Source organism: Chlorocebus sabaeus, chromosome 3 (genome assembly GCF_047675955.1).
Source record: "Chlorocebus sabaeus isolate Y175 chromosome 3, mChlSab1.0.hap1, whole genome shotgun sequence".
NCBI lineage: Eukaryota > Metazoa > Chordata > Mammalia > Primates > Cercopithecidae > Chlorocebus > Chlorocebus sabaeus.
Genome location: NC_132906.1, coordinates 23,265,083 through 23,282,833, shown reverse-complemented (window position 1 = coordinate 23,282,833; position 17,751 = coordinate 23,265,083). Strand labels below are relative to the sequence as shown.

At 37.0% G+C, this 17,751-nt stretch overlaps 1 protein-coding gene across 1 annotated transcript in view; it reads left to right on the top strand.

Annotated features, from left to right (window-relative positions):
- NUFIP1 (nuclear FMR1 interacting protein 1) overlaps positions 1–11,533 on the top strand; it is a 52,842-nt gene extending 41,309 nt beyond the window's left edge. The window contains exons 8-10 of the mRNA XM_007960317.3: positions 3,076–3,192; positions 8,913–9,145; positions 11,227–11,533. Of these exons, the coding sequence (XP_007958508.2) occupies positions 3,076–3,192; positions 8,913–9,145; positions 11,227–11,343 (467 nt within the window). The 3' untranslated portion in view covers positions 11,344–11,533. The remainder of the gene's footprint in view (positions 1–3,075; positions 3,193–8,912; positions 9,146–11,226) is intronic.
- Positions 11,534–17,751: the final 6,218 nt, after the last annotated feature.

Here is a 17,751-nt window from a genome sequence, read left to right as displayed (position 1 = left end):
AAAAAAACAAGGAAAGACTGAGAAACTGTCACAGATTTAGAAAAGATTAAGGAGTCATGACAACCGAATGCAGTGTAGTATAGCAGATTGTATCCTGGAACAGAAAAAGGACGTAAGGACGTTGCATTACAGTCTGTAAATACTAGTGTGGTACCAGTGTTAACTTCTTAGCTATAATAAGGTACTTTAGTTATGTAAGATGGTAACATTAGGGAAGCTGCATGAAGGGTATATGGAGACTCTGTACTATCTTTGCAACATTTGTATAAATCCAAAATTGTTTCAAAATACAAAGTTTGAAAAAGAAGCCAGGAAGGAAAGGACATTAAAGCCTTGCCCTCTGCTTCATGAATTGGATTGTGAGGAATACAGTTTTCCAGAGTCAGTTTCCCTATGTTTTTTTTTTTTTTTTCCCTGTTATTTTCTGATTATAAAAGTAATACAGAAAATGTGGGAGCTGGGCATAGTGGCTCACGCCTGTAATCCCAGCACTTTGGGAGGCCAAGGGGGGCAGATCACTTGAGGTAAGGAGTTCGAGACCAGCCTGGCCAACATAGTGAAACTCTGTCTCTACTAAAACTACAAAAATTAGCCCGGCGTAGTGGCAAGTACCTGTAATTCCAGCTACTCAGGTGGCTAAGGGGAGAATCGCTTGAACTCAGGAGGTGGAGTACACTGCACTCCAGCCTGGGCAGCAGAGTGAAACTCCATCTCGAAAAAAACAAAAACAAACAAACAAACAAACAAAAAACAGAATTATAAAGATGAGTGAAGCTGAGTAAAATAATAGAGAATAGTGGTCTGTTATCTGAAGGGAATATGCTCTTTTATCTGAAGTGATCAGTAAAGGCATTTCTGATAAGGTGACATTAAGACATCTGAATGAAATGTGGGGCCGATACCTAAAGGAATAGCAGTCAAGGCAGAGAGACTGCCACAGTCACCCCAGCCTTTAGTGACCACAACCCTGATCAGTCAGCAGCCAGCAACATCAAGGCAAGACCCTCCGTCAGCAAAAATATCACAACTTCCTGAAGTCTCAGATGAGTTTTAGCATTTTTTAGCAATGAAATATTTTTAAGTTAAGGTACAAACATTATTTTTTAAGACATAATGCTATTGGACATTTCATATGCTACAATGTAGTGTAAACATAACTTTTATATGCACTGAGAAACCGGAAAATGTGTGTGACTTGCTTTATTGCCATATTCACTTGATTCCAGTGGTCTGGAACCAAATCCACAGTATCTCCAAGGTATGATTGCCTATCAAATAACAGTTTGCAGTTTTACTATAAAAGGGAAGAAAGAAATGGAGCTGTAGCTGGGAGACATTGTTAGCATTATTGTGGACCATAAAAACACTTTGATAGGATGGCTTCATTTTAAGAAGACTTTATATGTCTGTGGGAAGCATTCTAGCTCACTGATAACAATTTGGATTTGGAGTCAGATAGCCAGGCTTTAAATTTTACCCAACTGATTTATAATTATCTTAAGGAAAAGTACTCAAATTCTCTGGATTTTTGTTTTATCACTCATCACTACCTCATAAGGATTAGGTCAGATCATACTTTTGAAGAACATAATATTCAACTATTACTGTAATTTTTGTTACCTCTCTTTGAGTCTTGGAAATAAATGCTACAGTTTGGTCTTTCATCATTCAACCAATGAATGGAAAGTCTGCATACTAACACTGTGGTAGATTTCTGCTTAACCTACTCGTAATTCACATAAACTGCATACTTTCCTTTCCCTTTATTAATCAAGGAGAAAAGGTAATTTAGCTTAAAATTGACAAGGAGTACTTTTATAGGTATGATGGTGGGTAGTGAGGAGAGAGGATTTAGCTTCATCCAGCAGAAGGTGGCAGTTGAACATTCATACAGAAAGATACTCCCATTTCCTACTGGCATGCTTTGGTTTCCCCTAGACTGGCTTGGTGAACATTAAATGCTTAGTCTTGAAACATTTTATCTTGGTTTTGGGTTGAGTTGGTTAATTAAATAGACAAATTACTTATTGTCTTCAGTGAGGCCTTATTTTTATTGGTTGTCTAGAATAGAGTTAATAGATTGTTAGAGCTGCCAAAAAGAAATGTAATAGGTGGTGTCCTGGGGCTACAACTAGGCTTGCTGGGCCTGGATCAAACACTTTACATTTGGCAGGCACTTTAGTATTATGCTTGGTAAATTCTCATGGTTGCCTTGTTTATTTAAGTTCTTGTTTATTTAAGTTTTAAATAATAAAAACTTTGGGTGGGCTGGTCACAGTGGCTCACACCTGTAATCTCAGCACTTTGGGAGGCCATGGCAAGTGGATCAGCTTGGGGCCAGGAGTTTGAGACCAGCCTGGCCAACATGGTGAAACCCCATCTCTACTAAAAATACAAAAAATTAGCCGGGCATAGTGGCACACACCTGTAATCCCAGCTACTCAGGAGGCTGAGGTAAGATAATTGCTTGGGCCTGGCAGGCAGAGGTTGTGGTGAGCTGAGATTATGCCACTGCACTCCAACCTGTGTGACGGAGCAAGACTCTGTCTCTAAAAAACTTTGGGTGGATTAATTTCAGCATTACTGTTTGACTGAGCCTATAGAAATGCTTTGAATATTATTTGGGTCCTGAAAAACAGTCCTAAAAACAGTTAAAAGCATAGGTATGCTAATATTTCATTTATTTCTAAACCTAATTTTCAGAGGCAGTGATCCCAATCCAGTGAAGTTAAATAAAGTTTGGGCCTTCCTACTACTTGTAAATGAACAGCAAAGACTATGTAATTAAGTTAATTTAGAGTATGCTCAGATTGTATAACCTGTGAAGCATGCTGAGTAACTGAGCTCTGTATAGTTTCCTTTTCCCCCACTGTCTCCTCTGGGGCAAATGGTTTCTTGGCCCATGAAGATGTGTAAACCAGGGGGAAGTGTTCCTGGCCTCCTAGAATTCGTTTTTTGGAAAGATTAAGGAAATGATCAGAAATTACTTAATTTTCACTAACAAGTGTGGGAGTGGGGGATGGTCAGCTTTTTTATAGTGGTCGATGTTTTGAATCTGAGTTCTTTTCCCTTCAGAGTCTGATAAGGAGGAGAAACCACAACGCTCTGTGATACCCAAGGAAGTGACACCAGCCCTGTGCTCACTAATGAGTAGCTATGGCAGTCTTTCAGGGTCAGAGAGTGAGCCAGAAGGTAAGTCATGGTGTATGTTGTTACAGGGTTTTGTTTTGTTGCTTTTTGCCTTTGGTGCGTGCTGCACATTAATAGCATCCAGGATGTGCATTCTTTATTTGGTCTTCAAATTCCTTTTTCATTTGAATCAGAAGTAAAGTTAACTTGGGTTAAAGGAACTCTGGAGTAATAAATAAATGTGTTACTACTCTGCGAATAAAAAAGCAAAAAATACAATATAATGAAAGAATTGGAAGGAAAACAGAAAATATCCACTAATGGAACTGAAGAAAATTCTAAAAGAAATGGCAGAAAGAAAATTCATTTTTTTCTCTCTGCTCTCAAGAACCCTTATTATAACGTGTTTGTAGCATCTTTGGTAGGTGGAGAGAGATCCTTTATGACAAAGAGTGCGATACAATTTTTTTAATGCATATAGGGCATTGTTCTTCCTAGAGCATATTTACATAAATGATCTCACTTGGAATACACAACCTTATACTTGTGGTTGCATTAGCTTGTGCATTTTAAAGGTCAGAAGAAACTGAATCTTTTCAAGAGTCTTTCTGAGAAGTCAGTAACATTCAGGATACATGTCTTACTTTTAAAGATGATGTTACAGATGGTAACGTGTGTGACTTCATTGTGAAATTTAATTGTGATCAACCAGTTTAATTTCCTACAGCATCTCTTTCAGAGCTACTTGAAAGAGCCGTGAGTAGGCTCTTGATCTGATGCAGTGTAGCAGTTTTTAATCCAAGGTTTATATCAATAATCCAGCATATGTTTAATGAATAAATCTGTGTCCTACTGTTGTGGATACCTGGCTCTGTGTGGTAATTTTATTTAGACTTTACTGGCCGCGAGAGAATTCACGTGTATGTGTAATCAAAGTAGGAGCTGTACTGAGGATAAGAATACAGGTCTGTAAGTGTTTATATAAAATGAAGAGAAGATTCAAATGTAATTGGATGGGCAGGGCATGGTGGCTCAACGCCTGTAATCCCAGCACTTTGGGAGGCTGAAGAGGGTGGATCGCCTGAGGTCAGGCGTTTGAGACCAGCCTGGCCAACATGGTGAAACCCCGTCTCTACAAAAAATACAAAAGTTAGCCGGGCATGGCAGTGCGTACCTATAGTCCTAGTACCCAGGAGGCTGAGGCAGGAGAATTGCTTGAACCCAGGAAGCAGAGGTTGCAGTGAGGCGAGATCATGCCACTGCACTCCAGCCTGGGCGACAGTGAGACTCTGGCTCAAAAAAAAAAAAAGGAAATGTAGTTTGATGGAGATGGCAGCACTTTTAATATGTTGACTAGGCTAGAGATAATCAATGTTTATGTATTTGGAAGATGTTGAATAAGGAGCCATTAGGCTTTAATATGAAAAATGATGTTTATATGTATCTGTAACATGGGAAGTTTTTTCTTTTTTAAGTGGGCCATGGCTTACTATGGTAGCTTCTTAATAGCTACTTGAATTTTGAAATATAAGCTACTTTGGCTTTATCAGAGTATTCCTTAACAGATGGTTGCCTCATTTTAATTTTAAGAAAAACAGCGTTTTTTTGTAGTCTTGTTTCTCATACACTGGTATGAAGATGGAGTTATTCTTTAAACACATATTACATTTCCTACTTACCAGTTGTATTCATAACAGGTGATAACAAAGAAAACTATTACCAGAATTACAGAATCCCATAACAACAGGCTGGACTAATGCTTGCTTATCTGTTTCTTAAGATGGAACAGTATTTTTATACTCATACCTTCATTTTGAGACTGCCATCATTTTAAATTGCAAGAAAGGAAACTGGAAGGGATCTTTGAGATCACCTCTTTATTTTATAGAACCTTAAGCATAGAAAGGATAAGCTTGGTTGGGCGTGGTGGCTCATGCCTGCAATCCCAGCACTTTGGGAGACTGAGGCGGGCGGATCACCTGAGGTTAGGAGTTCAAGACCAGTCTGGTCAACATGATGAAACCCTGTCTCTACTAAAAATACAGAAATTAGCCTGGCGTGGTGTTGCACGCCTGTAATCCCAGCTACTCGGGAGGCTGAGACAGGAGAATTGCTTGAACCCAGAAGGCGGAGGTTGCAGTGAGCCAAGATCACACCACTGCACTCCAGCCTGGGCAACAGAGTGAAACTCCATCTCAAAATAAATAAATAAATAAATAAAATAAAAAAATAAGATGGAAAAAACTTGGCAAGCTATTATGTAGCAGACCTGACATATAGGTTTGGAGACTTAAAAGTCCAAAGAAACCAACTTACCTTGCCTTCCATTATAGTCTTTCTGTCTTTGGCATTTACTGTCATCCTGCACAGTAATGTGTAGACTTTTATAGATAATAGAGGATATTATCTGTTAAATTATATATGATTTTGTATGAATTTATTTTGACTAATTGTTAAAATGTCCTGCTTTAAGGAAAAAACCCTTGCTTCACATTCCTAAGTCTTAAGAATTATTTTATGTAGTTTGAATTCAGCTTTATTAAGCCATCAAGGTCACTAGCAAATTTCTAGCTTTCAGTATTAATTCTGGGATCTAGGATGGGATATTGACACATAGGGAGTTTTAAATTAATAAACCAAGGAAACAAAGTGGTCTTTTAACCGTGGAATAGTATCTAGAAGACTGCTTATTTACCTGGATTCTAAATGTATAGGAACAATCTGTTTCTTCCTAACAGAGTTTAACAATTGTGTCTTCATAATTAAGATCTGTCTTGACTTAAGAATTAGCATAAAAGTGTTTGGAATCTTAAACATGAATAGCATTTTTCTGGAAAGATATTTAAACAAAGAAAGGGTCCCTCAAGTAAGACTGAAGCAAAGAAAGAGGTAATACATCTGGGACTGTAAGAATCACTAAGATATAAATTTAATAAGAAATATTTCCAAATGGGTTGATTTAATATCTGTTCTGCATGTTAGCATTTTAGCATTTTTTAAACTGTAGTAGAATTTAAGCACAGTTTTACAACTCCCCAGAATTATGTTTCCTTAAACTGATTTGGCTATGATGGGGAGATTTCCAAATTAAAGACTATTTCAGAAGGCCACAAACCAAAAAGTGTGTTAAGCATTTGATAGAACCGAATGGGCTATATTTAAAATTTAATTGGTCAACATTACATTAATATATGACACTTAGCTGGGAAATGTTGTAAATCTCAAGAAAGAGAAAAATATAAATGTTAGTCCCTGTCCTTATTTCTTAGCAGAAAATTGGCAGTTATAAGCTCTGATTCATTTGACTTTGTGTTCCTGATTTGAGTGATTGATACTTGAGGTGGAAGGAAATAATAGAAAATAGTGTCCTGGTTTTTCTTATTTATCATCTCTGTTTTATAGATGAAGATATTTAGGTAGAGATAAATAGCTTGCCCAAAGGTCACACAGCTAGTAAATGATGGAACTAGGACTTGAACCTAACAGTCTGGCACCAGAGTCTGCTTTTAACACTTGTCGCTATACTTCTTTTCAAATATAATTTCTACACTCAGTCGTATGTAATGTTTGAGTATTATGGGTTTTGCCACTCTTGTCTAGGCAATTGAACCCTGTCTCCCAACTTCTAGAATAGAATTCTTTATCTCATATCACATTCACTTATAGTAAGTAAGTAGTATAACCATTGGTGAAGGGGGAGAGGTGAAGATTCTGAGCTTAAAATTTGTGAATTTTCAACTGTTCATATGGTTTTTCTCCTTTATTCTGTTAATAATGGTGAAATGTCCATTGATTTTTCAAATGTCAAACCAGCCTGTATTCCCAGGATAAAATCTACTTGGTCATGGTCTATTACTCTTTTAATACATTGATGGATTTGATTTGCTAATACTTTATTAAGGAGTCTTGCATACATGTTCATGAGGGATATTGGTCTTTGGTTTTCTTTTATTATAATAGATTTGGTATGAGTAAGGATCTGTTTCCTTCTCTTTTTTAAGGTTTTGTTTAGGATTTCTACCAGTTTTTCTTTTCTTGTTTGTAGAATTCAGTAGTGAAGCCATTTTGTTTTTGGGAAGGTTTTAAATTATGAATTAAATTTCCTTAATAGGTACAGAACTATTCATATTTTCCTATTTCTTCTTGAGTGGGTTTCAGTAATTCGTGTTTTTCAAAAGAATTTACTTCACCTAAGTTGTTAATTTATTGGTATATAGTTCATAATATTTCCTGTGATATCTGTAGGATCTATGATGATGTCCTCGTCTTTTATTTCTCCAAGTTGTTAATTGATTTTTTTCTCAAAAAATCTTGGTGCATTTATTAATTTTATTAATCTTTTCAATGAAGCAACTTCTGGCTTTGTTGGTTCTTCTCTGTTGTCATTGATTTTCACTCTAATCCACTGTTTTTCACTTTTTAGTATTTCCTCTTTCCTCAGACCCTACCACATTATAATAGAAGCTTAGATAATTGATTTTAGACTTTTCTCATTTCTGATTTAAGCATTGAAAGTCATAAATGTAACTTCATGAACTGCTTTAGCTGTAGTCCACAAATATGATACATTATGTTTTCATTTTTATTTATTTCAAAATATTTCCTAATCTCTCTTACAATTTGTTCTTTAACTTATGGTTTATTTAGAAGTGTGTTATTTAGTTTCTAAATATTTGTTTGTTTGTTTGTTTTCTAGCTAGTTTTCTGTTAATGATTTTAGTTTAATTCTGTTACGGTCAGAGAACATACCTCTGTCCTTTCAATTTCTTCAATTTATTGATACTTATTTTATGGCCCAACACAAGGTGAATGTTCATATGAGCTTGACAAGAAAATATATTAGGTCGGGTGTTCTTTGTCAATGTGAGTTAATTCTTTGTGGTATTCTGTATCCATACGAATTTTTTGTCCAATTTTTCTTTAATTACTGAGATTGGAGTGTTCAAGTATTCAATCATAATAATGGGTTTGTCTATTTCTCTTCTCAGTTCCATCAGTTTTTGCTGCATGTTATATTGAAAATCTGTTTTTAGGTGTTACTGTTTTGTCTTATTGATGAATTGACCCCTTTAGCATTATGAACTGTTCCTCTTTATCCCTGGTGATAGTCACTATTCTGAAGTCTTTTTTTTGTCTGACATTAATACAGCCTTTCCAGCTTTCATGTGATTGGTGTATGCTTGCTATCGTCTTTCATCCTTTTAACTTCTTTGTTTTTCTTTTTAGGAGTTGGTCTGTAGTTTATAGTGTGCAGCTTAACTTTTCATAGTGTACTTTCAAATGGTATTATCTACTTCACATGTAATTTAAGAATTTTACAGCAGTATGCTACTTAAATATTCCTTCTCCCTTCCTTTTTACTATTGTTGTCATAGATTTTATTTCTATAGATGTTATAAATTCCACATACACTTAATATTTTTGCTTTAGTTTTAAAAATTTTCCAATGAGGAAAAAAAGTCTTATATTTATTCACATATTTACTTTTTCCAGCACTTATCATTCCTTTGTATAGATCCAAGTTTCCATCTGGCATGATTTCCTTCATAGAAATCACTTTCTGTAGCTCTTCATGGTAGTCTCCTCAATTTTTGGTAGTTTAGCTTCCAATTTGAAAAATACTAGAATACATTATAAATGCCTTGCAAAAATCTTTCATAGTTTTAAGTTATTAAGTGGACAATATTATGGCTAGGAGGATTATTATGGATTTTTTGGTTGCTTTTGAAAGGTCTACCTGTTTTGTTTTGTTTATTTTTGTGTTTGTTTTTCATAACACTTAGAAACTCCCATCAAGACTGAAGCAGACGTTCTGGCAGAAAACCAGGTTCTTGATAGCAGTGCTCTTAAGAGTCCAAGTCAAAATGTTAAAGCAACTGTTAGAAATTTTTCAGAAGCCAAGAGTGAGAGCCAAAAGAAAAGTTTTAAAAAGACAAACCCTAAGAGGAAAAAAGATTATCACAACTATCAAACATTATTCGAACCAAGAACACACCATCCATATCTCTTGGAAATGGTAAATTATTTTTCTTTTCGTTCTAATCTTTGTGTTCTCATGTCATAAAGATAGAGCCACTGGGTGTGTGTGTGTGTGTGTGTGTGTCTGTGTATGTTTTAAGGTTACCAGAGACGCATTGTCCTTGGAGACTTTGTATCTTAATTCTGCAGCTACATTTGGCATATAGCTGGTATGTTCAGTGAATGTGGAATAATGTAATTTTTACAACCACTTAAAATAAAAGAATTTAGGTTTCACTAGTTGGTAAGGAAGTATCTATTGAGGTTTATTGATTTTCTTTTAAGTTTCCAGTGAGGCCGGGCGCGGTGGCTCGAGCCTGTAATCCCAGCACTTTGGGAGGCTGAGACGGGCGGATCACGAGGTCAGGAGATCGAGACCATCCTGGCTAACACGGTGAAACCCCGTCTCTACTAAAAAATACAAAAAAACTAGCTGGGCGAGGTGGCGGGCGCCTGTAGTCCCAGCTACTCGGGAGGCTGAGGCAGGAGAATGGCATAAACCCAGGAGGCGGAGCTTGCAGTGAGCTGAGATCCGGCCACTGCACCCCAGCCTGGGCGACAGAGCGAGACTCCGTCTCAAAAAAAACAAAGTTTCCAGTGAAAGCACAGCTCGAAGTACAATGGCAAGCTGAAGGGAAAAAAGATTTTTAATACAAATGTGTATGGAGAACCAAAAGTAACAAAAAGGAAAGGCCTAGGGTTTTCTGACAGTTCTCACTTGTTATCTTCTGGGGTTGTCTTCCTTCCCTTCCTAACCTTTTTTTTTTTTTTTTAAAGAGTTGGGGTCTTGCTTTGTCACCCAAGCTGGAGTGCAGTGGCGTGATCATAGCTCACTGCCACCTCAAATTCCTGGGCTCAAGTGATCCTACTGCCCCAGCGTCCCAAGTAGCTGGCACTATGGGCATGCACTACCATGCTAATTTTTTTTCTTTGTACACCTTTATTTATTTGTGTTTATTCTGTGCATTCTTGGCTTTACTCTCAGCATTATGTGCTCAAAAATCTAACAGCTTTCTTCAAATTATAAAGAGGAAGCAATGCATCTTTGAGTTCTCAGTAGTGGACATGAAGCTGTTCAGAGATCAAAGATTTTCATGTCTCAGCAATAGAAGTATTCCACATTTTTTAGTTGACATTCTGTGAAAAGTCTGTTTGGTTTTGACTTACAAGGTAAGTACTTATTTTGTAGCTAAAGTGTTCAGTGGCTACACTCTTGAGGTGCTAGGTGCAAACACAGTTGCTTCCTATTAAAATGGATCTGAAATATACGCTCCATTTTGTATAGATAGTAAATTACATTTAAAAAGTTAGTTATAATTGGTAAATTAAGTAATCTTTCCACTGAAAGTTTCTGTATGATGTTTCTGAACTCAATAACATCAGAAAATAAAATCCTTTTTGGCAAATTACATATGATTCCTTGATTATGTGCTTATTCTAAATACCAGGGAGTTTTAGCTTTTTTTTAAATACAATAAGCACAAAAATGGAAAGTTATAAAAGTCTAGGAATGTTGGAATTTTTTACTGCTATTTTCATTGTTACATGTAAATAGATATACTTATCAGTTTCTAAACTGCCTATGAATTTGAGTTTGGGCAATCCTCTTTGACATTTTAGATTAAAGAATTGCAGACTTTTTAGCCAGATGTGGTGGCGCATGGCTGTAATCCCAGCTACTTGGGAGGCTGAGGCAGGAGAATTGCTTGAACCCGGGAGGCAGAGGTTGCAGTGAGCCGAGACTGCACCATTGCACTCCAGCCTGGGTGACAAGAGCGGAATTCTGTCTCAAAAAAAAAAAAAAAAGGAGTTGCAGACTATTAAATACTTTCATGTCCTATGCTAGATACTGAGAGAGGACTCCAAATATAAGCATTAGTACTGTTTAAAAAGCTAGATAGTCTTGATGTAACTTAAAAGGACATGTTCTTGCATTGTTTTTTAGCAAAATAGTAAATATAATACATATTTCTTATTGTTCTGTCTTCTTTATGAGGAGAGGGTACATGCAATATTTTAGATTGTATTTCCCAGATATAATTTATTTACCAGCTAATCTTTTTAAAAATTGTCTTTTAGCTTCTAGCTCCGGACATTCGACATGAAAGAAATGTGATTTTGCAGTGTGTTCGGTACATCATCAAAAAAGACTTTTTTGGACTGGATACTAATTCTGCAAAAAGTAAAGATGTATAGGCGTCTGATGTTTCAGCATGCATAACTGAAGCATGTGAAACAGTATCATCCTCGTTAGTAGAGGAAAACCAAAACCCTTTTTTCCCTCAAAACTGGATTTGTAATTAAATTGTAAGCCTCATAGGGTGTATGTTGGAATTTTAAGTCTTTCCTTTGGTTCTATGCAAATAAATACATAACTGATTTTTAAGACTGTGTCCATATTGTTGGGATTGAATCTAGTATTTGCTGGGAGAATTTTTTCTTTGTATTTATTTTAATGTATTGTTCTCATGTAAGAATGACTGATGTGTCAGTTAAGAATTGAAGATAGGTTTAGCAGTAAAGAAGAAAACTTGTAAAAGGATTGATTCAGCTAAGCAAAGTTGGGCAGAGAAATACAGCCATTTTGTTTTTAATGCAGAAAAGGAAGATGTTCTGTAGCAAGGGGGAATATTTTAAAAATAAACCAGATCAAATTAATACAGTCAGAAGGTTTTGAAATGTCAGTATTCCCTGTTTAAGACATGTTTAAATTCACCTACTAGCACGACTTACATAGCTCAAATATTGAATGTTTAAAATATTAATACAGATTTTATATTAATATGTTTAGATACAATTGGAGTACTTAATTGAAGCTTTTTAAAAATTGTAAAGTAAATGAAAGCTACTGAGATCTTTTTGTGTCCTATAATACCAGGGAATTTGAGCTTGTGTTCTAGTCATTGTACTAACTGTAGCTATTAGTCTGCCCTTTTGACATACAGCTAAAAGGGACTAAATTTTTTTTAAAAAATTAGTCTGTTATAGCTGAAGATTAATTTTTCCTAACGTTGGGATTATTGAAGTTCATGAATCTTGCTGTCAAGGAAGAAAGGTAAGAAATCTGATAGCTCCTCCATGTTGGTAAATCCTCTCCAGAATCCTGGAACACCTGGCATGTGACCCTAGTGACGTCACAGACCTGGGGTGAAGATTCATGTTTAGCCAGTGTTTTCCAGCCTTGTACCCACCATACAGATCTGTTTATTCTGTTTCACCCTACTCCTCCAGTGAGCCCTATATTTTGGGAAATTATCTGCCTCATACATTAATTAATTCAATTCATATAACACTGTTGAGGGCTTACTCTATGTACCTCTATTGTGCCTATATTAAAGTTATACAAATAAATGAGGCCATGTCTGACTTCAAGGAACTCAGTTTAATTTTGATATATTCAAAGATGTGATTCCCAACCATCTCATCAGGATGAAGTAACTAGTGTTACAACTGAGTTGATACTCTAAAATATAACACAGTTTGCACTTTTATTACTGGTTAGCATATACATTTTACAGGCTTATGGTTAATAAATGAATTCACGGGCTCCTGGACTACTTTCGTTGATGACCGTATCTCCAGGGATGATGTTGATGTCCACACTGCCTTAAGGTGTATTATATAAACGGTTTTCTTTTCCGTTTTTCTTGTTTCCTGATAATACATGTATTTAGGACTGAAAATACTACTCTGAGTACTCCGTTGGCTCTATGTCTTTAGCTATGGTAACTATTGTTTATTTTTAATGGGTATTTCAGATTCAAAGTGTATTTAAAATTTCTAAGCAGATACAATATAACCTGTATGGTTTCTACCTTATGGAATTATATGGTCAATATTTGTAAATATTCTGTGAGTTTTGGGTGGGTAGAGGGGTGCTTTGCCTGTTTTGGGTACAGGTTTTTTTGGATTTAGCTTGTTAATTGTTCAAACTTTCTGCCTTCTACATTCTTATCTTATTGTTCATTTAATCAGTTTCTGAAATGTAAGCATTACATGACTATTGGTGAGTTGTGCCTTTTATAACTGAAATACTTTACTTTTTCTCATATCCTCTATAATTGACTTCTATTTTCCTTAATTAGTCAAACCAGCTCTGGGAAATTTAATCCATTTATATTAATTGAGATTATTAAAACATTTGGACTATTCCTGGCTGTCTTATATTGTATTTTCTGTATATCATGCTTTCTTGTTTTTATTTTGTCATCTTGTTGACTTGTTATTTTTTTTCCTCCTTGTTTTTCCTCCAGTGGTTTGGAAGTAATTAAACCTATTGCTATTTCTTTAGTGATTATCTTTTTTTCTTTATGTTTAGAGTTAATTAGTAGCCATATCTTCCACCCATCTTCCAATTAAGTCAGTAACCTTAGCATTGTTTCACTTCCCCACCTCAGCCTTTTCTTGTGATGTAATCAGATTCAATTTTAGTTTTAGATTAATCTCTAGGATCTTGGCCTGTATGTGTAAATAGTTATTAGGCCACTATGAGTTTTACTGTTTTCTTCTGATTGCTTTCTCTTGCATCCCAGGATTAGTTTTCTGGTGTGCTGCTGCGTATCTTCAAGTAATTAAATGTTGAATCTTCAATTTAAAATTTTTTAAATTGAGTTACGGTTTTAGACTCAAAGTCATTTTCCTTCGGAATTTTGAAGCTATAACAATCGTATGCTATTATCCTATCCAGTATTGCTGATTAAAGTCAGACACCAATCTGATTACCTCTCTTTATTCATTGATAAATAACCTATTTTTTCCTCATGAAAAACTTTTAGGGTTTTCTTTTTATGCTTGGAGTCCTAAAATTTCACCAATTTGTGTCTAGATCTCTGGGACATTTGTTATTCATGCTGCTTATCCCATGGTCTTTTCATCTAAGTCATTGTACCATTCTTGTACTAAAGGCAATTTTAAATATGATTTTTAAAAATAGTTTTCTTAGGTGGATATCAGACCTACTAACTTACCCTCTTCACTATACTTCTGTATTTTGTCTTCATCTATTTATTCTGAAAGATTTCTTCAAATATCACCTTCCAGACCACTAATTCACCCTTTGAACACATCCATTACCTTATTATTCAGCTCTTCTATTTCATTTTAAATTTAGTAATTCTTTATTTTTTTAGAGACAGGGTCTCACTCTGTTGCCCAGACTAGAGTGCAGTGGCATGGCCATAGCTCACTGTAATCTCAAATTCTGGTGCTCAAGTGATCCTCCCACCTCAGCCTCCTGATTAGCTGGGACCACAGGCACACACACCACTATTAGCCTGGCTACTTTTTTAATTTTAATTTTAATTTTTTGTAGAGATGGAATCTCTATGTTGCCCAGGCTGGTCTCGAATTCCTGGCCCCAAGTGATCCTCCTGCCTTGGCCTCCCAAAGTGCTGGGATTACAGGTGTGAGCCACCTCGCCTGGCTAGTAATTTGTATTTAAATATTAAAGATATCTGTCTCTAATTCTTTCTCTTCTTTTCTTTTCTTTTCTTTTTTTTTTTTTTTGAGACAGTTTCATTCTTGTTGCCCAGGCTGGAGTGCAATGGCTCGATCTCAGCTCACCGCAACCTCTACCTCCTGGGTTCAAGCGATTCTCCTACCTCAGCCTCCTGAGTAGCTGGGATTACAGGCATGCACCACCATGCCTGACTAATTTTGTATTTTTAGTAGAGACGGGGTTTCTCCATGTTGGTTAGGCTGGTGTCGAACTCCCGACCTCAGGTGATCCGCTTGCCTCGGTACTGGGATTACAGGCGTGAACCACCATGCCCAGCCCCCCCACCTTTTTTTTGAGACAGGGTCTTGCCCTGTCACCTAGGCTGGAGTGCAGTGGCACTATCTCGGCTCACTGCAACCTCCATGTCCCGGGTTCAAGTGATTCTTCTGCCTCAGCCTCCAGAGTAGCTGGAATTGCAGGTGTGCACTACCACGCCCAGCTAATTTTTCTATTTTTAGTAGAGATGGGCTTTCACCATATTGGCCAGGCTGGTCTGAAACTCCCGACCTCAGGTAATCCGCCTGCCTCAGCTTCCCAAAGTGCTGGGATTACAGACATGAGCCACCATGCCCAGCCTCTAATTCTTGTTTCATACATGTAGTACCCTTTCCTCTCAGAAGAGATCAATCAGAATTTTCACATTTTCTGTTCCTTGTTTTCCCCTTGGATTATCAGTGGCTCTGTGTGCTATCTGTTGTCCTTAAATGTTCCCTCTTAGCTAGGAAAGAGGGATTCCCTCTTGGTAGTTGGCGTACGTTTTCCCTGCATTTGTATAAGTTGTCTTTCTGCATTTACCTTGATTGAGAAGGGAGCTTGTTAACTGGCCGAAGATTTAAAGCAGTAGTCTCCAACCTCTTTGGCAGCAGGGACCAGTTTCATAGAAGACAATTTGTCCATGGATAGGGCAAGGGGATGGTTTGGGGATGAAACTGTTCAACTTCAGATCATCAGGCATTAGATTATCTTAAGGAGCGCACCTAGATTCCTCGCATGCACAGTTCATAATAGGGTTTGCACTCCTATGAGAATCTAATGCTGCACTTAGATTCATGTACAGTCTAATGGCAAAACCCTGTCTTTACTAAAAATAAAAAAGTTAGCTGGGCATCATGGTGCATGCCTGTAATCCCAGCTATGCGGGAGGCTGAGGTATGATAACCACTTGAACCCAGGAGGCAGAGGTTTCAATGAGCTAACATTGCACCACTGCACTCTAGCCTGGGTGGCAGAGTGAGTCTCTGTCTCAAAAAAAAAAAAAATTAACAACAATAAAAAAAAGTTTGAGAAACAGTATACTAGAGCATTGTCAAACAAATCCACCTAGTGGGTAATTACAATATTGTGACTATGATTTACTGTCGATTCGGGCCCAGACTCTAGAGCTAGATGTTAACTTGTACAACATTGGTAAGCTGCAAATGATGATCTGGTAGAACGGTATGTTATTTTTCTGTGATAGAAAAGAGGTTACAGTTTTTTAGCCTTGTAGAACATTAACCACATTAGCATTTAACTATGAGATCTTACAGCATTCTTGTGTGACATTCTCTTTTGTCATCTTGTGGGGTCCTTTGGTAATAAGGTCCTTTGGTTAATAAGTCTTTTGACCTGTGCTTACTTTGTTATGTTTTTTACTTTCTGAAAACTATTATTTGACTAGTACATGAGAATTTCTTTTTACCCATGTTCTTACCAATATATTACAAATCTTTTTACTAGTTTTGCCAATGCATGAAATGTGCCAGTGTGTAAGATGTATCCTAATTTAGAAAATAAAAATTAAGTATTTCCTCAGAGTTCAGTTGGGGTTTATCATTCAGGCACTTCAGGAGAATGTGAGACTGGAAGAAGGACCAGGTAGTATCCAGGCCTCCTTTTTCATACCCCACATGGCTTTTGACTGGGGAGTTGTGCCTTTCCTTCCAGAGCTCCCCCTACCCTGAGGACTGATCCAGTCAGTCAGCAGCCCCCAGTTCAGAACAGCAGTGCAGGGATCCCAGTGTTGGACTTTTCAAATGCAAAACAGGTTACATTTAGATGACCTTACTGAGAGACAAGAATATCTCGGGAGGCTGAGGCAGGAGAATGGTGTAAACCCGGGAAGCGGAGCTTGCAGTGAGCTGAGATCCGGCCACTGCACTCCAGCCTGGGCAACAGAGGGAGACTCCGTCTCAAAAAAAAAGAAAAAAAAGTTCTGAATTGGGTGCCTATTTGTATTACAAGGCTGGATGATTTTGATATTTTGAAACAGACATTTTCCAGAACAGATTTCTAGACTGCAGCTAAAAGCATATGAATTTGGTAAGCATTTATTAAGTCTCATACAGTATGTGGTGACTGTGATGATACGAGACTGAGAGACAAACATAAATTTCTCAATAAATGTCAAAATTGGAAGTGTCTTACATTGTTTTAAAATTGGGAAGAGCTAAGGAGATGGAAGATATCAATCAAATAATGTAGTGAGTTGGACTGGCAGAGCCTGAGGTACTTACTACCCTTAATTACTTGGCAAAGACAAATGACACTTGAAATTAATTGCTCACCGTGTCAGACACTGTTACTTTGATATAGACCAGTGGTTCTCAAATCAGGGTGATCATCTCAATATAGATTCCCAAGCCTTGCCCTGAGATTTCAATTTTTGTAGGTTTTGGGATGTAGCCCAGGAGTAGTTTAACAAGCTCCCAGTTGCTTCAGATGATCAGACAGGTTTGGGAAGCACTGATTGAGACTATTGTCTGTGCAACAGAAGCCCTTTTTGTGGGGCTTTTTGCTTGTTAAAATTCAGATTGCTGAGCCCCACCTCCGGTGTTTCTGATTCATAGGTTTTGAGTGGGGCCTGTGAATTTGCATTTCTAGTAAGTGTTCAGGAGATGCTGATGTGGCTGGTCCTGGGACCACACTTTGAATACCACTGACATAGACCATCCCCAAGACTCCTGGGCACACTCAAAAAAGAAAAATTCCATAGCGAGGTCTTCAGTTTTTGTGGCTTAAGTTTTTGCATTTCCTTTTTATGTTCTACTTTCTGATTTCTTTTTTACTCTGGAATGAGCATTAACTGATGTACCTCTGTCCCAGGGGAAGGTTTGGAGAGGAAAGAA